This window comes from Ahaetulla prasina, chromosome 3 (genome assembly GCF_028640845.1).
Source record: "Ahaetulla prasina isolate Xishuangbanna chromosome 3, ASM2864084v1, whole genome shotgun sequence".
NCBI classification, from domain to species: Eukaryota; Metazoa; Chordata; class Lepidosauria; order Squamata; family Colubridae; genus Ahaetulla; species Ahaetulla prasina.
The window spans coordinates 46,695,663-46,720,940 of record NC_080541.1 but is presented as its reverse complement, the minus strand read 5'-3'; the positions used below and the strand labels follow the sequence as shown (position 1 = coordinate 46,720,940).

General features: G+C 43.1%; 1 protein-coding gene across 2 annotated transcripts in view; it reads left to right on the top strand.

Annotated features, from left to right (window-relative positions):
- The first annotated feature begins 205 nt into the window (after positions 1-205).
- RAB2A (RAB2A, member RAS oncogene family) overlaps positions 206-25,278 on the top strand; it is a 57,462-nt gene continuing 32,389 nt past the window's right edge. The window contains exons 1-2 of one of the 2 annotated variants that reach the window (XM_058175342.1): positions 467-610; positions 9,173-9,252. Coding sequence is in view for 1 of the 2 variants with exons in the window: in XM_058175340.1 (XP_058031323.1) it covers positions 565-610 (46 nt within the window). In the remaining variant the exon portion in view is untranslated. Of the gene's footprint in view, positions 611-9,172; positions 9,253-25,278 lie in introns of both variants that reach the window. The other variant, XM_058175340.1, reaches the window with a different exon arrangement.

Below are 25,278 nucleotides of genomic sequence, written 5' to 3'. Positions count from 1 at the left end.
CAGATCCACCATCGACCCCTCCTTTCCCCGCCCCGAGTTCTTAAGCCTCCGCCCGTATGTCACTTCCAAGGTTCCTCCCCCTCTCTCCCCTCCCCCGCCCAAACACCAAGAAGAGGCAGCGGAGGGTTCGAGCACTTCCGGGTCGGCGAAGAGCGTTTCGTGACGTTGCCGAACCCTGTAGGAGCCTTACTGCCTGTTATTGTTCCTGCCCCCCTCCCTCCCTCCCCCTTCGGACGCTCCCATCTCTCGCCTCGGGACGTTTACAAGCCTCTTCGGAGACGCGGCGGAAAAGCAGGGGAAAGGAAAGGAAGGGGGCGCGCGGGCCGGCACAGCCGAAGGGCCGACGTGAGAGATTCCGCTTCGGAAAGGGAAAAGGCGGTGTGGTTTGGAAGTCGTGCGGCGCGCGCGGAGGGGGGGGGAAGAAGTCGCTAACGGCTTCAAATCTTACGTAGCGCGAGCTCTGACATAAAAGGGCGGAGGGGGCGTCACGTCACGCCGCGCCACAGAGGAGCGACAGTTCTACCGGAGAAGGCAGGAGGGTGAAGCGGCGGGGATCGGGAAGACATGGCCTACGCGTATCTCTTCAAGTATATCATAATCGGGGACACAGGTGAGAAAGCAAAAGGGGGGTGGCGTGGGGGAGGGAAAAGAGCCGCTGCGGGAATTGGGAAGCCCGGCCTGAGGGCCAAGCCGCCTGCGCAACGCCCGCCTCAGCCGCTCCATTTCCGCAGTGTTGGCTGCGCCGACGTGGTAGTGACTGCTCAAGAGGGGGAGGTGCTCGACTTAGGGACCGCCCGCAGCTTGACGCCGGCCTAGTAAGGCCTACACCGGCGACCGTGGCTGCGCCGGGATTCCCCGTCAAGCCTCTGGGTGTTACTAACCCTTCAGTGCTACCCCGATTTCGTAGAGTGGCAGCGCCATTGCCAAGCTGGTAGACGTGAAGCACAAGAAGAGCGGTTGGGGTGGTTTAATGTGTGTGTGTGTGGGGGTTTCTTTAGGCCTGAAAGAGCGCTGTTAGGCGAATGCTTCGATGAGATTAAAAAAAATGGTGACGGAGCGTGACAACGCCCCGATAGTTTCCCATTCTAGACCTCAAACCTGCCACGCTTGAAAAGTTCCTGTCTAAATCTCCCATTACGTACCGTGAGGCTAAATACTTGCGAAATTTTAGTTGAAGCTGCTCCAATAAAAGTGCCATTCCTTGGAGAATGGCGAGTTAATGGAAAAACAAAGGTTTACAATACAGTTGCTGGGAAATTGAATTGAATGGTTAGCCTTTTTTAATATAGTTTTTAACAGTAACATGATTTTAGGCAATCTATTTTCTTTTGGCCTCAGAATCTTAGCTATATAACATGGAGAATATGCAGTCTCTTGTTTCAGCATTTCTAGGCTTGATTTTTTTTTCTTATTGCTATATCTATTTGTACTGTTAAATTTCTATTGCCCGGGTTGAGATTAGTCTCTTGTTTGTTATCATTTCCTCTTGGAGTAACTTGTCATCTGATCTGTTTATACAGATATAGCACTGTGGTAATTAAATCCTCTGGATTCCATGTATTTGCTTCCTAAGAAGCAGTGGTTGCTTATTAAAGGGGCTGTACTTGAAGGTTTATGTATCCCCAAACAAGGCATTACTCATTTTCTTAATATCAGAAAGAGATATAATAAAGTCTGACCTTATCAAGTCCGTACAAAGTTAAAGCCAAATGGTTCCTGCAAACTAAAAACTAAAAACCATGTGAAGGAGATGGCTAATATGCTCTTGGCAGTTCTGTATTCTAGGTTTTTGTATTTTCCTGTGAAATGTAATTTTTTGTAGTGATTTATGGAATTAGCTAATTTTCCCCAAGCAGACCAGATAAAGAATTATAAGAGAAGTCCAGAGTATAAGGGACATTGTAGCTGATAGAAGGTTGATTTTTAGGCCTGGTTCATGCATAATGAAGTATACATACTGTAATTTGCTTTTGGGTAGACAGGATGTCCAAATATAATCATGTTGCTTATTTATAGCAGCTATAGTTATTCATGAAAGACATTAAACTAAATTTGGCAATTTAAATGATGCATTTATGTAATCCTGCCATCACTAGTAATTAGGAGCAATAGTGATTTTGATCCTTATTTTTCATTCTGAGCTTGCTAAAAATGAATGTTTCGTTTATACCAAGCATCTTCCATACTGTTCAGTATAAACTTCTCAGGGTGGTTTATAGAAATTGATAAATCCAGGGACTCCCTTGTCAATAATAAGTTGTAACAAAATAAATTAAGATTGGGAAAAAGGAAACAAAAAGCAAATAGGCACATATTTACATAGCTACAAACTTTGATTTGGAAGAAATCCTTTGGATCTCATCTGAACACAGCGCACATCTCTTTTCATTAAACAACTGTTTCATGAACAATTGCATTAACTTTAATAAATCATCTCTTTCATGGAACAACACACATGGATACACATATGTTGAGGCTCAAACAATAGCCAAGCTTCCTTAATACTAGAGCAGTGCTATGCAGATCTTCTGTGTCGTTTTTGAAGAATGCACAGAATATTTTTATTTCCAAACTTGAAATGATCTAAGATAGAAAAAATACTATTTTGGTATTGGTTCTTTTTTTTTTCTTTCTAATAGTAGGAAATTGACATTTGGGAGTGTAGTTGGACCATATTTGACTTTGGTGATAATTCATGTATTTCTTAAATAGTGGTACAAAAATATTAATTTATACATATTACTCATTTATTGATTGCTCATTCAGCAACTTTTCAAAGTGATGATGGTACTGAAAAAGAACATTTGCTTGATCACAGTTCAGATGCTTGGCAACCAGTGCACATTTACAAGAGTTGCAGCTTTGTGTGATCACATGTTCGCTATTTGCGACCTTCACAGCCAGCTTTCAACAAGTAAAATTCGTGGGGAAGCCAGCAGGAAGTTGAAAGTTGAATTCAGATGATGTTGCACTTAACCTAAATGGTTCCCTTAACAACTGCAACCACAAGTGATATAAGTTGGGCACATCTGTGTGATTTTTTACTTTATAACCATGTTGCATAGTGATGGAGTTGCTGTCTCATTTGTGGTTGGTAAGCAAGGACTACCTGTATTTTTACTGCTACATCTTACAATAAAGGGCATACTTACTTTAGAAAACAAAGTTAAAATAGGGGATAGAAGCAGTATGGGATAGCAGTTAAGATATTAAACAAAGACTGCAAAAATCAGATTCAAATCCATCTGTAGCTCAGCAGATGAACTTGGGGAACACTTTTAAACCAATCAGCACAAACACTAAAGTAATACAAAGGATTTTTCACAATTCTTGTATCCTGCTCTAGCAAATACTGTATAATAGACTAAAATGCTGAATAAAAGCAACAGCTATCCAAAATATTCAACCCTGCTTAAAAATATGATGAAATAATGTTTTTAACAGTTTTATAAAATTATAGGAGGCAAGGAGCTGCTTGAACTTTGGAAGTGAAAAGTTTCCAAATACATTCTTGAATAGAATTATTTATTGGCCAAATGTGCCTGGACGCACAAGGAATCTGTTGCCTGATCCGCCCCCCCTCATTTTTTGTAGACTCTAGTGGGCCATGTAAAGTTCTTACTGGATAGTGGTGACCTATGTCTTTTCCTGTTCGATACATTTCTCTAAGATCTTTTTGAAGTCACATTAGGTTCAAAAATGATGACATATTGTATACCACCATTATAAATCTCAGAGATTTCACATAATTTACATACATTTTTAGTATATGTGTGTTGGTTGATTTCTTTGTGTGTGATCTATATGCTAACAGCATATCATTTCAGGTATTAATCTGGAGAAGCAAAGCAAGTTCCCACAAGGGAATCTGTTTTCTGAGATACCCTTAATTTGTTCCAACTATAAATAGATCTACAATGGAATTATCTTACAGTCTCTTATATAGTGTGCCTCATATTGATTAATTAGTATTATATTAAAATATTCTTTTTATTGTAATTCTATTTCAGTGGTTAACTCATCTGAAAATCATAATTAAAATATACAGAATCTTAACACTGAAAATGGGAAATTAGTAATGGAAGGGTGGGAAGAGGGAACAATCATAAAAGCTTTAAGTAATTTTGAAAAGTATAAATCATGAAAGGGGAAAAACTTTTTTAAATGTGTTGCAGCATCCGCCATATACCGGTAGAAGATCATCCCTTGTATGATTCAGATGGCCGCAACCTTGTTGCTATTTCAACAAGGATTTAAAATTCGGCTTTGGTCTGGGATGTTAGATAAGCTTGACTGCATGGTGCATGCTATATTATTTTAATATTATGATTGTGGCTTTAATTTGGATACGGTGATTTTATTTGGATTTGGATTTTTATTGCGGTTTTATTTGGCAGGGGCTGTAGGGCCAGTTAACAGAGGGCATGCAGGGCACAAGCTGGTTGGCTTGAGCCATCAGAGTGCAGGGCTACCAAAGGGCAGAGATAGAGGGACATAGGCAGGTAGGGGTGGGGTTGAATTGCCCCTGTGGTTGCCAAGTCCCTGAATTTTGATTATGTGACAGTGGGGCGCTGCAGCAAGAGTAACTAGGCATAACTACCATTTGTTCAGCACCCCCTTAACTTCATAGGGTCACTGAACAAATAGTAACTTGAAGTCTGTTTGTATAATTTATCAATGTACATTTCTGCTTGTTCTCATTGGCTTAAAAAACTTCCCTGGTTCATTTGAAACTCATTTTTAGAATATTTCCAGATGGCAATAAGCAACAGTCATCTTCATATATTTTATTTTTTAGTTATTTGTGTACTTTATCTGCTGTTTCAATCCTAGTGCATGTAGGCAATTTACAAATATAGCCATGGAAGTCAGCTGAGTGACCTTGGGCCTGTCACTCTGTCTCAGTCCAACTCATCTAACAGGGTTGTTGTGGGGAAAATAGGAGGAGGGATGGTTGGATATGTTCACTGTCTTGAGTTATTTATAAAATAATAAAGGCAGGATATAACTATTGAACAAGTAAATAAAATATTAGAACACTGGAAATTCTGTAACATGTTTTTTTAATGTATGGGTATGGGGGGGGTTTATAATGAGTCCTTCGGGAGAAGGGCGGTTTATAAATCCAATAAATAATAATAATAATAATAATAATATACCATTTGATAGGAAGGAAGCAAAGGGAACTATGAGGCATATTTACTAGAAACCGTATTTAGCGAGTTATTAACTGGGTTTTCCTATCGTTATTAAGTAATCCAAATTGCTTGGGTTCATGTAACCTACAAACTAAAATTGAACATCAAACTCATTAGCTTATTATATTCTGTATAGCAGGTAATTTGTTTATAAAATATAATAAAAATAAATATAACAAACATAATAAAAATATAAATGGACTCAGAATTTTCTGAAATCTACCTGCATAGAAACTTGCAAGCTCTAACTTTAAGCTTCAGTACTCCAGAGGGGAAAGAGGTAGCTGAAAGCTTTCCAATAGTTTGTACTAGTTGAAAAATACTAATAATAGTATGGAATTATTAAATCCTGTTAATAGATGAGATTTGGATTAAGCAACCTACAAATAGAGTAGAATCTTGTGGTTTTATTAAACACAGTAACATAACATTCTCTAATTTTGTTAGGGAAAAATATGTAGCTTTTGATTTAGTAAATTATGGAATCTTTTTTAGCAGCCATGATTTCAACCAGCCTTTTCCTGTCCCTATTGATTGTTTCTGCAAATGACACATCACTCCTTATAGAACTGTTTCAACTCATTATTTTTGGACTATTTTTGGATTTCTGTTGAGTTACAGTCAAGGTTTTAACTTGGCCTGTTCAAAATGTGAATTATTTTATACTTTAGCCAATCTATTGTAATTTTACTTGTGTACATTTACTTGTGATTTACTTGTGATCATTATAGTACTGTAGCATGACTCATTTGCTTAAGCTTTATTTCACGGACAGATTTGCTGACGCTGTCTTATAAAATTTGCTGACAGAATCTAAAATCAATTGCTCTTAGAATGGTAGCACGCTATCCAGGCCCACTCCGACTCCCATCTTATTCATATTTGGATGAAATTCTTTCGTTGCAATGCAGTCTTTCGGGGGGAGGGTCCCCCAACAATCTTCATTACTGCTAGAAAGTTCCAGTCTTGTGTCATCCAACTCAGAACATAGTTTAAATAACCTTCTAAGTCAGGGGTGTCAAACTCGATCACATCATGGGCTATATTGGGATTTTGTTTGCCCTTGGGGACCCAGGGTGGGTACAGCTGATTGTTTCGGCCAACTGGGTGGACAGGGCTGCGGTAGGCCATTGCTGGGGCAGCATGGGCCGGTCCCTTGCCATCTCTGGGATGGCCCCACGGGACAACTCTGGGCGTATCGGAGGCCAGATCTGGCCCACAGGCTGCATGTTTGACATTCCTGTTCTAAATCATTCAGGTGAATTTTAACAAACTTGAGAAAGGGGGTAGTATGTTTTCTATAGAGCAGTGATTTTAATACCCTCCCATGTGCATCATTCTTATTCAGTGCTTTCCTTATGGGAGACGCCGGCATTAGGCAGTTCCTTTATTGGTACCTGAAGTCCTTTACCACCTCCCAAGATATTGTATGACTTGCTCTTGGAGAAAATTTCATTGGACAATCACTCTTAGAAAGAGTAGCTATAGTGCTGCATTTTCTCCACTTGTATGCATTCTATCTTTTATCATGAGTTGTTAGAGAGAAACCTACTTTGTGGTGGTTTTGTAGCCCTTTCAATCTTCATAAAAGTAATACTTTTTCTGAAGTTCACAGATTGTTTTTGATCAGGGCATCATTCGCTTCCAGAAATCTCTGTCATGAAAAGCAGTCTACAATGATGATGTTTTTATAGAGAAAGATCCACCATTTATACCCAATTGTCATCCTGTTTAATTAATAAAATAAAATAAATAAAATAATTGCTACCAACCTGCCTTCCATTGAGGACCTGTATACTGCACGAATCAAGAAGAGGGCCGTGAAAATATTTACAGATCCCTCATATCCTGGACATAAACTGTTTCAACTCCTATCCTCAAAATGACGCTATAGAGCACTGTACACCAGAACAACTAGACACAAAAACAGTTTTTTCCCGAAGGCCATCACTCTGCTAAACAAATAATTCCCTCAACACTGTCAAACTATTTACTAAATCTGCACTACTATTAATCTTCTCATAGTTCCCATCACCAATTTCTTTCCACTTATGACTGTATGACTGTAACTTTGTTGCTGGTAATCCTTATAATTTATATCGATATTGATTGCTCCTGATTGCTTATTTGTGCCCTGTGATTATCATTAAGTGTTATATCATTAAGTGTTAAATTGTACCCTATGACCATCATTTGTGTTGTAAATGTTGTACCTTGATGGAGGTATCTTTTCTTTTATATACACTGAGAACATATGCACCAAGACAAATTCCTTGTGTGTCCAGTCACACTTGGCCAATAAATTCTATTCTATTCTATTCTATTCTATTCTATTCTATTCTATTCTATTCTATTCTATTCTATTCTATTCTATTATTCTGTAAGAGTGCTGATTTCCTATGACTTTATAAACTTATTCTAGCAAGTACAGTAAATGTCAATTGTCTGCTAAAAGTATTATGTCATTCACTATTTTGTAACTTGTTTGCCTAATTAGAATTTCCTTATCTGTTAAAAGGACTAAGGTATGAAGAAGCTCTGATCATAGTATCATATATTATAGAGGAGAGCAGAGCAGGACAGAACAGAATACTTTATTTGGCCAAGTGTGATTAAAACACAATGAATTTGTCTCTGGTGCAGAAGTTTTATATGCAGTGTTGGCTATCTTTCACGAACAGATAAACCTTGATTCAATTTTTTAATTGATTTAGTTGCCCAGGTTTCTTTTCCCCATAGTAATGTACCTTAGAAAGGTTGTATTAGCAAGTGCTATTAGTGCCCACGCTATTCTAGCCTCTGATGCTACTATGTTCCAAGACAAATCCTCTTTAAGTAAGACATTACGTAATAGCAGATATTGCATGGGTTGGTTTCAAATGTTGTGCAAAGTCATTTCTGATTTACACAGTATCAAGTCCCAAAACAGGTCTGGCTAATTTTTTTCCTTTTCAAGGACAATATTCGTTTGAAGATATTTGTTCAGAGCTACATGCCAGATGAGGGCAGTGTGGATGCAATAATGTAAAAGGGCCACTGTTCACTTTCTTTTTGCTTCTCTCTGATATTTTTTGGTGGAAGGATTACCACATAATCATTTGCAGACAAGGAACAAGGCTAGAAAAGAGTGAACATTCTTGATTACAAGTTATTATAAAATCCTGCATAGGAAGATGACAAAATACTTTCTTGAAGTGATTGTTCATTTGTTTTTCCTGTTGAGGTTCAAGGAACCGGAAGGGAAGTGGTGTTCTGAAAATGAAAAACTAGTTATGGAGATGATGATGTTAGAATTGGAGAAGGGATTTCTAGGCAAAAATAAGCTAAGGGAAAAGTATGTTTGACAGAAGCTTTGAAAATTAGGGTAGTCTTTAATTAAGTCCCAAATGGAAAGGGTGACAAAATTACATTCAGAGAAGTCTTCGATTTTAGAAATGTGATTACACATGGTGATGGGGGAATCATAAAGCAGGAAAGAGTACTTTATAGTAGGGACATCAAGAAATAGTGACACCCTCAAGTCTCTAGTGTTTGTATTCAGTATGCACAATATGGATATTGAGCAAAAAAGAAAAGAAAACTAGAAATTTTAAAACAAATATAACCTGATAACATCAGAGGAATCTGGTGGGATATGATTAAAGCATAAATGATGTTTATTCAGGAGACAGACACAATAAAATGGTGGTGGAGTAATTTTGTATGTAAATAAGCCATATGGCTTAAAATATGGAACTTTTGTTGAAAGCTTCTGGGTAAGATTAAAAATCCTAAAAAACAAAGACATATCTACGTGGGAATTTTATTATAAGACATTGAATACTAAATTTAAAGGATTTAGATTTTTGAATCACGTCCCAAGTTTTCAAAGAGGCAGACTACAGTGTTTTAATATCTGCTGAAAAGTTAATATAACTAGTAATGGGAGGCCCAGCAAATTTCTGATTTCTCTTCCTGACAATTTCATTTCTCAGAATTGCAAGAAGAAACAAGGGTTTCAGCTATCCTGGATCTAATCCTGACCAACAGAGAGGAATTAGTCAATGGACTGGAGGTGTGTGGTATTCATGGGAAAGCAATCATGTCATATTGGAGTTCAAGATAACTAATGAAAAGCTGAGCAAAGTCAGTCATATAACTTGGCCTTCAAGAAGAAAGATTTTAAGTTTTAAAAAGGTAGACATCATGCCTTGACTTGAATCTTAAAGATAAGTCAAAAAAGGTTGGGAAATCTCCTGAAACAAGATACTGAAGGAATAGGCACAAATAGTTTCTAAAACAGTTGAGTGAGACAAATTTTAGCAGGTCCACATGGATGAATAGCAATACCTGAAGCAGAAAAAGAAATACATAAAAAATGGAAAAGGAGGATGGTAAGGGAGGAGTAAAAGGATTATCTGAAATTTGAATAGATAGAATAGAAAAAAATAAAGCTCACACTAAGACCAGACTGCTGAGAAATTCCAATAATAATAATATATCTAAATTTTAGAAGAATTAGAAGCTGTTGGTCTGTTGCATCAGGAAAGCAGGAAAGTCATAATGATGGCGGTAAAGAGAAAGTGGAACTCCTTAATATCTTCCTTCTGAGATTTCTCAGAAGACAAAAAGAGTCTTTCCTAATGTCAGGACAGAGAGAGAGAAAAATCTCAGGATTGTTCATGTTATAGTAAGAGTCCACCTTGCTATTTTAAATGACTTTAGATCTCTATGGCGAGACAAATTACCTTCCAGGTTGCTAAAGTTGCCTTTGATAAAAGGAGTGGCATACAAGTTTGATAATTAAATAAATTCAGGCTGAAGTAATTTCAGAACCACAGACCAGTTAGTTTAGAATTTGTTCTAGAAGGAATTAAAATGCTTTGTCCAGCAGCATTTCTTGAGGCATTAAGAGAAAATGCTACTGTTTTCAAGAGGCAGCATGGTTTTCTTAAGAATAACTTGTGCCAGAATAGCCTTATCTGTTTTTATGATGGAGTTTGTTAACCAAGGGAATGCTGTGTAGTAAACCATATAACAAGACTTTCATCATAACCTTGCAAACAGTGTAACATAAGGCTAGAGCAGGTTTCCCAAATTTTGAGATATACCCCCTTGGGGAAGACACAGACAGTGTCCAGGGGAAGTATGCGGAACCTTTTAATTACATTGCTACAAAAAAATCCTCCTTTCCCAGTTTCATTGTATTGTCATTGTTCATTTGTGTTTATTTTGCAGTTTGAATTTGAGGGGGGGAGGGAGGTGTGTATATTAAGATTACACTAAAGGAAAGTATGATGGTAAAAAGTTTAGGAATCCTTGGGCTAGAGGATTTTGGGATTTGGTGGACTTGTAAATGGTTCTGCATTGATTTAAAAGGAAGTATTGAGTAAGGTCACAACTAACGTGATAGTGTTCAAAGTTTTAAAGTGCTGCATTTAGTTAGGGAAAAAATAATTGTATAGGTATATAACTGGAGTATTAGCTTTGTGGCAATATCTCTATGAATGGTCAGTGTGATGATGCAGTAAAACAGCCAGTACAATTTTGGTCTGAATTAAAAGTATTATAGCAAAATTATATGAGATAATAGCTCTGTTGAACTCTGGGCTAATTAGAGTACTTGGAATATTATGTCCACTTGAAATGGACATAGTAAAGCTGGAGTGGACTTTTAAGAGGGATTACGGGGTTGGAAATTTATCCTCATGAAGAATGGCTTAAAGCAGAAGTTTCTAAACATTCTCATGGAGCTGTTTTGTTTATTAAGTAGTAAAATATCTTACAGCATCCTGATGAATTGGCTGGACTACTATGGCACATGATTTGGGAACCACAGGCTTAAAGAAGCAACACATGTTCAACTTGCAAAACATAAGGCTTAAAGAAGATAAAATACTCTTTGAAATTAAAAAGAGATTCAAACTTAATGGCATAAGAAATTTTTTGATGGTAAGAGCTTTTAACAGTCTGACTAGAGCAGTAATGGATTCCTCCTGTTTAGGTTTTTTGCAAATAGTGATGAGATGGTTGCCTATTTGAGAATAGTTTACTAAATTCTTCTACTAAGTAAAATTTGACTATGGCACCTGTAGGTATACTGTAGAGAGCTTGTTTGTTCTTTTTAAATTAAATTTATTTAAATAGGTGATCTATTTCATTGCTGTTTGTTTTGTGTATTGCACTTTAACAAAATTATAAATTGAGACATTATTATAAGTATCTTTTATCACTCTCTTTTGGAATTATTTGAACACATTTTATAATTAAGAATAAATGTATTATGTATCATGGGGTGGTTCAGATGTTTGTATATAGTAGCACTAGATCTTACATTAAATAAAATACATAGGTACTGTAGGCTGCCTCCCATACTTGCTTTTGAGTCATTCTAGAGGCCATGTTCTAAAAAATAATATACAAAACCATGCCAGAAACATTAATTTAATTTAATTTAATATAATTGTAATTATAATACTGGAAGCAATGATAGGAAAGCATGTGCAGTAGATTTACTAACTTTGAAATATAATAGGACTATTTTGGATAGCATTTTTATTATTTCAGGACACTGTTTATTATGAAGCAATCAAGACTAAATATACCAATTTGACATTCTGAAAGTGAATCACCATTTTGGTCTGTGTTCATATGTGTGTGTGTGAGACCGAGTGAGGGAGAAAGAGATCTACATTTTTTTCTAGGTTTTTCCCCTTTATAAGAAAACATTAGAGAAAGAGATTAGTTTACAAGCTGAAAAGTACATTTTGTAATTATGACACACTAGTCAGTGTTTGGGAAAAGATATGATTTCTTCTCAAGTTCAAGCTAGGATGTTGTTTCCAAATGTGGGTCTTGAACTCTAGGGGCAATAATGTAGAAACAGAGTACCTTTTCCTAGTAGGCTGCGGAATGGTTCAGGAATGGGTTGATACGGTGCAATCTGCCTGGAGATTGAGTCGTCATTTTGTAGCCACGTCTCTCTGTCAGGCCCCAGTTTTCGACTCAGTCGTCGGACAGAGACATCTTTGGCAATTGCTCTTCAATCAAACCATTTCTGAATCATTCACAGGTTTTTCTAAATATCTCAATTTGTGTTTGTGTGCTGGCCAGATCAGTTTAAGCTGATAATGCTGCCGCTACCTTGGGGGGGGGGACAGGCCATTGGCCTCTGGCGTTTGCCAGATCCTTCTTGCCTTCAACATCAGGCATACCCCCCACCCCCAATATCCTCCCTACCTCTCCCCCCCCACTTCTCCACAGGAGACAATTCTTAAGCCTCCTATCAAAGCTTGACAGTTGCAAGGCAATCATTGCCTTTCAGGCTGACGCCATGGTGCTGACAAAAGCACTTTCCAATATGGCAGGTTTTGTTGTTTTCATGTAAAAATATTGATAATTGTTTTAAAATTTAATCCTATCCCTATATCCACCTTTAAATTCTGGTAGAGTTTTTAAAGTATGAATTTTCTCAAAAATAACACAACCAATTGTTGATTTCCAGAGATAGGCATCTCTGGTTCTTCACATTTATTTTATTTATTTATTTATTTATTTGATTTTTATACCGCCCTTCTCCCGAAGGACTCAGGGCGGTGTACAGGCAAGATAAAACATACAATGTACAAATTAAAATACAATTTAAAAAACTTATTTTAAAATTAGCCTGAAAAAATTAAAATATGCCATGAACTAAAAACCCCATTTAAAATTAATAAAATTTACAAAATTAAAAAATTAAAATTCAATTCAAGCCAGCCCCACGCGAATAAAAAGGTGTGTCTTCAGTTCGCGACGGAATGTCCGAAGGTCAGGTATTTGGCATAAGCTCGGGGGAAGCTCGTTCCAGAGTGTGGGAGCCTCTCAGGGTCCATCAGGCGCCTGGGACGGAACCAATGTGTAGGTTCCGTCTCCCTGCGATGGTGAGTGGCGGTTTGGAAGTCTAGGCGAAGGAGAAAATGATCGGACCATGACATTGGTTCTGTTACTAAATCGTCTAATACCAGATCATTTAACCACTGTCCAGAGATATAAATCAGATCCAGCGTGCCTCCCCATGTGCGTAGGGGCCATCATTTACTCGAATCAGGTCCAAGGCCGTCATGGAAGCCTGGAACTCCCGAGCTGCCGTCGATAACAGACCAACTGATGGCAGGTTGAAATCCCCCATGACTATAAGTCTGGGGGTCTCAACCGCCACAGCAGCCAGTATCTCCAACAGCTCAGGCAGGGCTGTGGTCACGCAGCAAGGAGCCAGGTACGCGATCACCAAGCCCAACTGATTCCTATGGCCCCACCGCACATAGAGGAATTCACAGCCGGCAATCTGAGGAACAGTGGCCTCCCTCGGCTCTAGTCTTCCTTAATAACAACTGCCACCCCCCCCCCACCCCTACCTTGGGCCCTCGGCTGATGAAATGCTCGGAAACCTGGAGGACACATCTCAACAAGGGGAACCCCCCCCCCTCTGGGCCCAACCAGGTCTCCGTAATGCCTATGAGGTCCGCGGACTCCCCCTGAATAAGGTCGCAAATCAGGGGAGCCTTATTAACCACGGACCGGGCATTACATAACATCAGCCGAAGATCCAAGCTCTGAGGATCATGGCCGCCCGAGGAACGGGTAGGGACTGAGGGGCCGGAGCACGTGATCGCTTTCAGACATCGAACACGTGCTCCCAACTCTCGATACGGCCCCCCCCCCGCCATATCTGCCTCTCCCACTTACCGTACAGATCGAACAACCCTCTAGTCCTGGAACAACGCCTGTCAGGCCTGGAAACCATATTAGACTTTAGGTTTCCAGACGCTGCCACATTTTTTCCCCTGAGGGGAAGAAGGGGGGCTGAGGGGTATGGTAACATTCTTTAGACGGTCAAGGTCGGATGGGGTTCACATCTGCAGGAAGAGTGGCAAGAAGATATTCGAATGGACTGGGAGAACGTGGGACCATGTGACCATCAAAGGGGTCAGGGGAGTGGGACTCTTGGGGTTTGTATAACTGGGGGAAAGAATCCGGAACTTCAGTTTTGGAATTGCACTCATCGTGTGCCAGTCTCCTCATGCTAGTAAAGAACTCTGGAAAAGAAATGTCTCTGAGTTTCTTTTACGCAGAAGAGGTATTTCTGGAACCTTGACATTATTCCAAAACTCGTAACTTTCTTTTGCTAACGGTACCCTCTCCTCCTCTCAGAGGGGGCCCGTTAGAGGGGTGCTGGGCCCCAGTCTCCGCAACCTCCACAGCGGTGCAAAGACCCAGTGAAGATGGAAGAGCAGCAAGTTGAGAGCGTAGAGGGAGCAGCGAAACATGATTCTGACAATTTAGTTGAAGTCACCTATTTCCCATCTGACGAGAGGACCCGAAGCCCCGAAATGGTAGAGCCTGCTTGTCAGCTTGGAGCACGGCCCAAGGACTCTGATTCATGGGTAAGCTGCCAGTCGGGAGAAAACATTTCCCCGGGATGGAATGGAGAGCCCCCTCCCTTTTCTCAACCTCACTGGAGGACAATAAAACCTGGAGGATCGGGAGAGTCACTGGATTGGGACCTGAGAAACCCCCTGAAATCCCAGTCCCTATTAGACCTCCCTGAAACTTTTGAGCGCCTGGAAGTGAGACCTCGAGAGCCTTTAGCTCAGCCTAGATTCACCTTCCCTCCCACCAGAGAGAGAGAAATTGATGAAGCTCGAAGCCGTTCCGATGAACGCAGGAGGACCCCCCCTCCCTCTTTCAGACGGCAGGGAGTTCAGGCAGCACCAGGGGCTTGGGGGGAATCACAACTCCCCCCTCCAATTGATCTTTCCCGCCAACAAAGGCCTACGCTGCCTCCAGCAGCTTGTATTCCTCCTGGCTGGGCGTTTTATCCTGGACAAGGGTGGATCCAATGCCAATGGCAACCAGCTAGTTCAGCCCCTTTCTTTCCTGTGGGCCCCACGCCGATGGTTTTTTCATCAACGGAAGCATTTCAAGGACTTCCTTCTCAGCAGCCAGGGGGAATTCCACCCCCCTTTACAGCTCAACAGCCAGCCACAACAGCAGCAGCCCCGCCCCCGCAAATCCCTCTGCAGCCGCAAGCAGGCCAGCTAAACCCCCCTGCAGCCCCCCTTCTTATTACAACGGAATACCGAGAACAACTTTATGCCCTGCGCGTGCGTATCTAAAAAACTGACCGACACTGAACGCAGATGGGCAGTTTGGGAAAAAGAAGCCTTTGCAGTACGTTGGGCACTCCTCTCCTGGAGACACTTCCTTGAAGGGGCAAAGGAACCGTTCGAGGTGTGGACGGACCACAAAAACCTCGAATACTTAAAAAAAACCCGAAAGCTTTCTCCCAAACAAGTTCGATGGGCTCAGTTTTTCAAGCGCTTCCATTTCACCCTCACCCTTCCATTTCATCCCAGGCGACAAAACCTACTGGCTGACGCCCTATCTAGGAAACCACAATTTGACAGCAAACGCGAAGAGGTGATACATGCGATAATCCCCGATAGTGAACCGGCTAGCCAAGCACTTACTCGACCGCGATCACGCCGCAGTACTAACATCCCACCAAATAAACTGCTAGCGGACTTAAAATCAGCACTCACTGACGATGCTTGGTTTAAAGAAAACTTGCCAAACCTCACCTTGAGGGATGGGGTACCCTGGAAGGGCACCACAATTTATGTACCCATCGCTATGCGGTTGCCAATACTACAGAGAAGCCACGACTCTCGCCTAGGAGGTCACTTTGGATTTTTAAAAACTCTCCACTTGGCTAGAAGACAATTCTGGTGGCCGAAAATGAAATCAGATGTCGAAGACTATGTCAGGAGCTGTGCTACCTGCGCCACCATGAAGTCCAGACCAGGGAAACCCCCTGGACTCCTACAACCCGTAGCCGAACCCACCAGACCCTGGGAAGAGATTGCCATGGATTTTATTGTTGAACTCCCACCTAGTGGAGGAAATACAGTGATATGGACCGTGGTGGACTTGTTCTCTAAACAAGCCCACTTCACTGTGTGCAGCGGATTGCCATCGGCTAGAAAATTAGCAAAGCTCTTCCTCAAACACATCTACAGACTGCATGGAGTCCCTAAAAGGATAATATCCGACAGGGGTGTTCAATTCACAGCCAAGTTCTGGAGAGAGTTCCTACGGTTCATTGGGTCGTCTCAAGGACTTAGTTCTGGATTCCATCCGGAGACTAACGGAGCGGCTGAAAAATTAAATTTGATGGTGGAACAATACATACGGTGTTACGTAAATTACCAACAAGAAAACTGGTCCGACTTGTTACCATTTGCAGAGGTTGCATATAATAATGCCGTACACAGCAGCACGGGGTTAACCCCTTTTCAAGTAACCAGCGGCATGGACTTCGTTCCAATGCCTGAACTCCCCGTGCAACCCCCCACTTCGGTTTCCCTAACGGACTGGATGAATTCGTTGAAGAAAGGTTGGGAAAACACAAAAAAGGCCTTAGCTGTGACAGCTCGAAATTACAAAGCCCAAGCTGACAAACACCGTTCCCTTCAACCCCCTTTTCGCATTGGAGATAAAGTCTTTTTGTCTACTAAGTATCTAAGATTAAGGATACCCAGCAGAAAATTCGGTCCAAAATTTTTGGGTCCTTTCCCCATTGTAAAAATTATTAATCCCGTTACCGTCCAACTCAAGCTCCCTCGAATGTTGGGGAAAATACACCCGGTATTCCATACCAGCTTATTAAAACCTGCTAGACAGTCTGGTCTGAGACCTCAACCTGCCGCTCCCCCACCACCCTTGATAATCCAAGGTGAAACCCACTATGAAATCAAGAAAATCCTTGACTCTAGACTATATAGAGGTCAATTACAATATTTAGTCCACTGGAAGGGATATCCATTATCTGAATCTACTTGGGTCAAAAGTTGGAAAGTAAATGCGGACAATTTGATTAAACAATTTCACGACACTTTCCCTGACAAACCTAAGAAACCTCTTGGAGAGGGGGGGGGGTAGAAGGGAAGTGTGGACCACTGACACTCTTCTTTATCGACTCTTTGTTTTCTTTCCTAGGATATAGTTTCTTTTCCAAGAGGGGACGCCTGTCAGGCCTGGAAACCATATTAGACTTTAGGTTTCCAAACGCTGCCACATTTTTTCCCCTGAGGGGAAGAAGGGGGGCTGAGGGGTATGGTAACATTCTTTAGACAGTCAAGGTCGGATGGGGTTCACATCTGCAGGAAGAGTGGCAAGAAGATATTCGAATGGACTGGGAGAACGTGGGACCATGTGACCATCAAAGGGGTCAGGGGGGTGGGACTCTTGGGGTTTGTATAACTGGGGAAAAGAATCCGGAACTTCAGTTTTGGAATTGCACTCATCGTGTGCCAGTCTCCTCATGCTAGTAAAGAACTCTGGAAAAGAAATGTCTCTGAGTTTCTTTTATGCAGAAGAGGTATTTCTGGAACCTTGACAGCCCTCCCCCCCTGCCTTCGGACCAGATGGAGTGGTGTCGCGAACTAGCACAGGGGCTGGATCCCTCCCCGACGGGTTCTCTCCCCCACCCGTCTTGTCCCTCCCCACCCTTAAAAAACCCTTATTTAAAAATCCCCATAAATTCTTCTTAGCTGCATGCCACCTCTCTGGGTCCCAAGACCCTTCGTTGAGGTAAGCCCTCGATAACTTGGAGGGCCATTCCTGCGAGGCGGGGGAACCTCGCAGTCGAAGGAGGTCAATAGGCGAATATCTCATGGAAACAAAATAAGTGGCAGAAAAGGGTCCGTCCCTAACCGGCATAGATATTACAATCATTCAGATGACCCGATCAAGACCCGCCATAAGATGTTAAAAAATCTGGGCAAGTTCACTCTCCCGTAGGACGATAATAAAAGTCCCCGGGCAAGATGCCACATCACGAGTCTTGAGTCCTAAACCGTTCGCACCGTCTGCTTTACCCCTGTCCGTATTAAATACAGTCCATCGAAAGAAGGGAAGGGAACGGTCCGCACCGCTGATGTTACTAGTGCCGCCGCCGCCATGACCGCCAAAGCTGTTGATGGAGAACAGCTGATGAAAATCACGGCCAAAAGTCAAGCCACCAACGTGCCGCTGATGAAAGGCGCGGCTGAGGATAAACTGAGGATAAAATGGCGGCGATCTAATTTTCATGGAGATGGCAGGCGGGGCGTTCCCTGGCCGAGGCGCTGTTTTTGCCGACCGCCGGGCTGCTCGAGTCTCTGGCTCCGCGTGATCAGCATGTTGGCAACCGAGGGAGAGGTCTTCGGGCTCCGGAAGACCCTTGGTTGCCGAGAACGGAGCCTGGGACGAGCAGCGGATGGCGGCAGCGGATGGCAGCGGCCATTTTGGGGCGCTGGGGGGGCGTTCCGGCCTGGTGCGGCCTGATGCCCGTCTTGATGCCCGGCCTGATGCCCAGCTGCGGTTACCATCAGCAGCATTGTGGTGGGCTGACTCCAGCGGATGGCGGCAGCAGATGGCGGCGGCCATGTTGGGGCGATGGGGGGGCGTTTCGGCATCCTGGCGTTCCGGCCTGGTGCGGCCTGATGCCCGGCCTGATGCCTGGCCTGATGCCCAGCTGCGGTTACCATCAGCGGCATTGTGGTGGGTGATTTCAGCTGTTTCCGGATTTTCCATCCGCCGATCCCCCCAGCCGGTTTATGGCCGCGATTTTGCGAACTTCAGCGAATTTCAGCGGAGGTACGTCAGTGGCCCTATTATCGGCCACGATTTCCATCGGACATGTTGGGGCCTTGCTTTTCAGTCGCGTTTATCACTACTGTACTCGAATATAGTTGTAATTAGAAAATAGTTTTTGAATTCTTAATATATGTGAGTTGGTTTATTTTCTGATATATATGAATGATATATATGAATGAAATCTTATACTTGGCTAAAATGCTAGTGAAATGATTGACATGCATGTTTGAACCAAATTTATACAATAATTATTTTTTGTATTTTAATATACAAACATTATTTTTAAAAGGAGAAAGAAGTTTCCATTCAATAACTAATTAGTGATTGGAAATTGTGTAAAGTAAGAAGGACCTTATTTGGAACATTCTTAGATCAATCTGTTCTTTTCCGGACCAAGCATAATAACTCTTTTTTCCATTGCTTTGGAGAAAGTATCTTTCAATAGAATTTGGGAACTAATTGTTCTCACATGTCATAGTTTCTTGGACTAAATAGCCGTAGTCTAGGACTGAAAAAACAATTACCGTATATACTCGAGTATAAGCCGATCCGAATATAAGCCGAGGCACCTAATTTTACCACAAAAACTGGGAAAAACTATTGACTCGAGTATAAGCCGAGGGTGGGAAATGAGGCAGCTACTGGTCAATGTAAAAAATAAAGATAGAGCCAAGTAAAATAACATGAATATTTATTTGAACGAAAAACAATAAAAGTGCAAAAGGGGGAAGGAGGATTCCCAGCTTTAGAAAATTTAGAACTATGCCGCCTTTGGTATGACCTGAGCATAGCTCATAAAATTATCTGCTACAATGTACTTCCTATCAATGACTACTTCAGCTTCAACCACAACAATACACGAGAACACAATAGATTCAAACTTAAAAGTGAACCTCTCCAATCTAGATTGCAGAAAATGTGACTTCAGTAACAGAGTTGTTAATGCCTGGAATGTGCTACCTGACTCTGTGGTCTCTTCCCAAAATCCCCAAAGCCTTAACCAAAGACTATCTAGTATTGACCTCACCCCATTCCTAAGAGGTCTGTAAGGCGTGCATAAGAGCACCAGCGTGCCTACCGTCCCTGTCCTAATGTTCCCTTTAGTTGTATTCCTTTTATGTATTCAATTCATGCTTATATTTATATAATTATTTAATATGTATTTGACAAAATAAAATGAATGAATGAATGAATGAATAGAATAGAATAGAATAGAATTTTTATTGGCTAAGTGTGATTGGACACACAAGGAATGAATGAATGAATGAATGAGTGAGTGAGTTACTTCAACAACATTGTCTCACAGAAATTGACAATACAACTGCAAGCATGAAAATGAGTCCTCCTTTAGCTTCCAAGGGACCAGGGTGCCTCTGAAGGTCAGTGCTCTAAGCACTAAGAACCCAGCACAAATCTAAGCCTGTATGCACACCAATAGTGAAAATACCCTGCACAGTGTCTCTTGGCAGAGAAGGTTAATTTTCATAGACGTTGGGGTGGCTCTTTTTTTTTTTTTTGGCAGGGCAATAAGGGTCTCTAATATCATTAAACCCAAGTGTGAGGAAAAAGACAGCAGCTAAAATGTTAAGGCCAGTTGTGTGACCTTCTCCAATACAGTTGGCCTGGCTGTTTGCCAAAACTTAAAACACCCTCCCATCCCCCCTCCCTGCTAAAGCTTCTTTCTTAAAACAATTGTGGTCTTTGCCTTTCATTGTGCCAATCGACTTTAGAAGTCTGTGTGTGTGTGTGTGTGTGTGTGTGTGTGTGTGTGTGTGAGAGAGAGAGAGAGAGAGAGAGAGGGAGGGAGGGAGTGGAAAAGGGGGAGGGAGCATTCAGAGCTCTAAACAAAGGGAAATCCCGGAATGCCAGCGAAAGGTGGTGCTCACGTTCCTCCTCCCTTGCTCAAAAGCCCCAACATGATATTGGAATTGGATGCCATTATATACCTGCTGAGGGGATAATTTGAATAACTTGAAAGATATAAAAGCTCTAAACATATTTGTTTAAAAATCTAAAATCTATACTTAAAATAAATGAATATAAAGTAATAAAGTTCTTTAAAGTTGTAATTCACTTTGCTGCTGAAAAAGAAAAGAAGCTTAACACCTTAAATGGTATTTATTAACTGAAATATCATCAAATCAAATATATAATGAGGTATATTATAATGACCTTTGTTTTCAGAAAGAAGCATGATGGAAGTTTTTCAATAAAGGGGGAAATATAGAAAAAACTTAGTGTCATGCTCATATATCATCTTTACAGATGTTGTTAACACTATACTATGGCAGCATATGATGGTACAATGTTTCAATCAATTTCAGGATGAAAAACTCATCAATGAGGAGGAGGAGTATAATTTATTAACCTTGTATGATATCAGTTTCTCAAGGACTCTAGAAGGACCCGAGGAAGAAATCTCTGCCCCCTCCCCACTTTCCCTTTCCAACCCAGCCTTCCAAGGGGACCTTTGAGGGAGAAATCTCTGCCCCCTCCCCACTTTCCCTTTCCAAGGCAGCCTTCCAAGAGGACCTCTCGAAAAGAGCGAAAGCTTTCTCCTGGCCGTTTTACCACCACTACATCCTAGGCTGGGTTAGAAACAAGGAGGGGGAAGTTCAAGGACCACATCGATGGCACGAGCTCAGATTGCCGGCTGGGGATGATGGGCGCTGCAGTGCGATCTCGGGAGAGACTAGGGGGGAAGAAAGAATGACTGTTTCGCCACACCCTAGGATTGGGGAAAACATTGACCCCCCCCTTAGTTGCGGGAGAAGGGTTGCGCTTCAAAGCGGTCGCCTCCATCCATCAATCCATCCTTCCTTCCTTACTTCCATCCATCCATCCTTTTTTTTTTCCCAGCGAGCGGTGCGTGTGTGTGACATGCAAGCAAGACGTCTCACGGGGCGTGTGTGTGTGTGTTTGTGGTGGGGGTCTCGTCCCAGCCACCCACCCACTCGCTCCCTTTCCCTCTTCGGAGCGTGGGCTGTTCCCGTTCGCCCTGGCCTCCGTCCTCCGATCTCCTGCGCTGGGAGGCGGCGGCGAGCCAGCGACCGGCTTCGGGCATCGCGGACTTTGGCAAGGAGGAAGGTGGGAGGGAAGCGGAGCTGCCGGCTGTGGGGGGGTTGAGGGGCGTGCAAGAGGAGTGAGCGTGGAAAGGCCTTTTTGTGTGTGTGTGCGTGTGTGTGCGCGCCTGTGTGCCCTAGGGAGGAAGCGGAGCTGCCGGCTGTGGGGGTTGAGGCGTGCAAGAGGTGGCGTGGAAAGGCCTTTTTGTGTGTGTGTGTGTGCGCGCCTGTGTGCCCTAGGAGGAAGCGGAGCTGCCGGCTGTGTGGGGGTTGAGGCGTGCAAGAGGAGTGAGCGTGGAAAGGCCTTTTTGTGTGTGTGTGTGCGTGTGTGCGCCTGTGTGCCCTAGGAGGAAGCGGAGCTGCCGGCTGTGTGGGGGTTGAGGCGTGCAAGAGGAGTGGCGTGGAAAGGCCTTTTTGTGTGTGTGCGTGTGTGCGCGCCTGTGTGCCCTAGGGAGGAAGCGGGCTGCCGGCTGTGGGGGTTGAGGCGTGCAAGAGGAGCGCGCCTCCTCCTCTTCCTCCACGCTCGCTCCTCTTGCACGCCCCTCAACCCCACCATCCCCCACCCTCTCCGCGCGTGAAGGTCACCTCCTCCCTCTTCCAGGCGGCGGCGGCTCCGGCTCCGAGCGGAGCGCCACAGCCGGCAGCTCCGCTTCCCTCCCACCGGTCCCAGTCCAGCTGAACGGTGAAAGCAACATGCCGAGCGCCGCTCCGCTTTCACCGTTCGGGAAACCTCCTCCCTCTTCCAGGCGGCGGCGGCGGCGGCGGCGGCGGGCGGGAGCCGCCAGCCTTCTCGGCCGACGCCACCGTTCGGGAAACCCTCCCTCCCTCAGCCGAGAAGGCTGGCGGCTCCCCGCCCGCCGCGCTGACCTGTTAAGCCGGTCCCAATCCAGCCGAACGGTGAAAGCGGAGCGGCGCCGCATGTCGCCACCGCTCGGCTGGACTGGGACCAGTGGGAGGAAGCGAGCTGCCGGCTTTGGCGCCCGCCGAGCCGACCCGAGCCGCCGCCGCCTGGAAGAGGGAGGAGGTGACCTTCACGCGGAGAGGGTGGGGATGGTGGGGTTGAGGCGTGCAAGAGGAGCGGCGTGGAGGAAGAGGAGGAGGCGCGCCCTCTTGCACGCCTCAACCCCCACACAGCCGCAGCTCCGCTTCCTCCCTAGGCACACAGGCGCACACACGCACACACACACAAAAGGCCTTTCCACGCCACTCCTCTTGCACGCCTCAACCCCCACACAGCCGGCAGCTCCGCCTCCCTAGGGCACACAGGCGCACACAAGCACACACACAAAGGCCTTTCCACGCCACTCTCTTGCACGCCTCAACCCCCACAGCCGGCAGCTCCGCCTCCCACCTTCCTCCTTGCCAAAGTCCGCGGTGCCCGGTTGCCGCTGGCTCGCCGCCGCTCCCAGCGCAGGAGATCGGAGGACGGAGGCCAGGGCGAACGGGAACACTGCACCACCAGGGCTTCCCCGCGCCAATGCACAGCCCGCCAAGTTTGCGCCGTCCGCCCACCAGACACGGGAATGGGGGCCGGCCTGGGGGCGACAAATCCCGTGAGACCTCGGCGGGCCCGCTCCCCGTCCCTCCCATGGGAGTCCGTTCGGTGCCCCCTCCTGTGCGGGGTTCCCGAAGACGTAGACTCGAGTATAAGCCGAGGGGACGTTTTTCAGCACAAAAAACGTGCTGAAAAACTCGGCTTATACTCGAGTATATACGGTACTTCTTTTTTGGTAATGACTATTTTGATACTAGCCTGTTTGAAGCATGTTTCACTCAACACACTATAAAATTGAGTTCAGTCATGTACATCCCCATATCACTTGACTTAGAATTGTCATTTAGCATATGTAGCAGAAGGGTAGGGATGTCTAAGATACGTTTTTATAAATGTTACAAGAATCTTAACTACAAAGACTGTACATAAATTTCTAATAAAATAGGGAACTTCTCAAACTTTTGAATAATAGAATTCTAGCAATTATGCAAAGTAGGTAAAGTTATTATTTAAAGAAAAAATGTTCTAATGTTCTGTTCTCAACATGCAGTTTGTCCAAGTGTATTTGGAAAATAAAATGATTTAATATGGGCCAGATCAACAACTGTCTGCTCCTACCTTGATCCAAATCTGAAATCTAGAGAAATGAACTTACCCTGTTGTTAAATAAGGAACCATACATACTTATTATAAATTTTTGCTTTTTAGCAACAAGGAATAACAAGGAATAACATTAAATAAAGTAGGTTCTTATAAGCAATTGCTGTCTGCCCAGAATTTTTTTTTAAAGGAAAATATAATTTATTTGCTTGTTGTATATAATTTAGTATTATTTATAAAAACTTGTTCAAGACTGTTTAACAGGTGTAAGAGTTTAGGGTTGTTGTTTTTTTTGCAAGGAGAGTCTTTAAAAATTGGAAATAGTGGTTCTGTTTGATTTGGGTTTTTTAAAAATTATTATTTGGCTTTACCATTCAAAAAATGGATAATAATCTTACCAGATAGAGAAGGGTAATGTGGAGTTTCTAAAGTTAAGTTATTCTTTAAAAAAAATCTTCTAAATCCAAAGAAAAGTAAATGAAGATCACCTTTTGCACCCTTACCAGCAAATAGAAAGTACACTCAGTAGTCCTGCTGCAAAGCCCCTCATCTCTCTCCCAATCCCATCCCAAAGGGACTCCACAGGACTTGGGCCTGTTCCCATGCCTCACAAACACTCTCCAATTCCTTGCAGAAATGGTGGCTGTTTTCAGAGCTTTCTGCCCCAATCAGCTGCTATTGGAAAACTGCAAGGCTCTCCTGCCTCTTGCTAGGCTTTGGGAAACCAGAACCTGCATACTAAGGCAGTGGCTTCAGGATGAACTTTCCAAAATCTTTTCCTTGCTTTAAACCCCCTCTATATCCCCCCCCTTGACATTTCTTAAAGAAAATAAAAACATAAAACAAAAAAGGCTGGGAGAGGCAAACTTGTTCATCTTTTTCTTCACCAATCCCCTTAGGTGTTGAAACTAAATTCCCCACCTCTGTCCTCCAATCTCTATCCCCTCTAACAATTTAATTTATTAAACTTCCTGCATGCCTGGAAAGAGGGTGACAAAACCTGTAAATTACTTATCTTGACTCCATGCTGAAGAGTAGAGGAAAGGAATGAAGCAAGCAAAGAAAAATTTTCTGTAACTTTTTTCCTTGAGTTTTCCCTAAAAACTTTTTGCTGTTTGTCTGTCTTTAAAATCTGGCTAGGACTCTAAAGCCAAGTCCTAACTGGGTCCTATACAAACAGCAAAAATACTTCCAAGGACCTACTACCAATTTGCTTCATATGATCTGTTCTAGCCAGCTAAATTTTTTAGCTTCTCCTAACAAA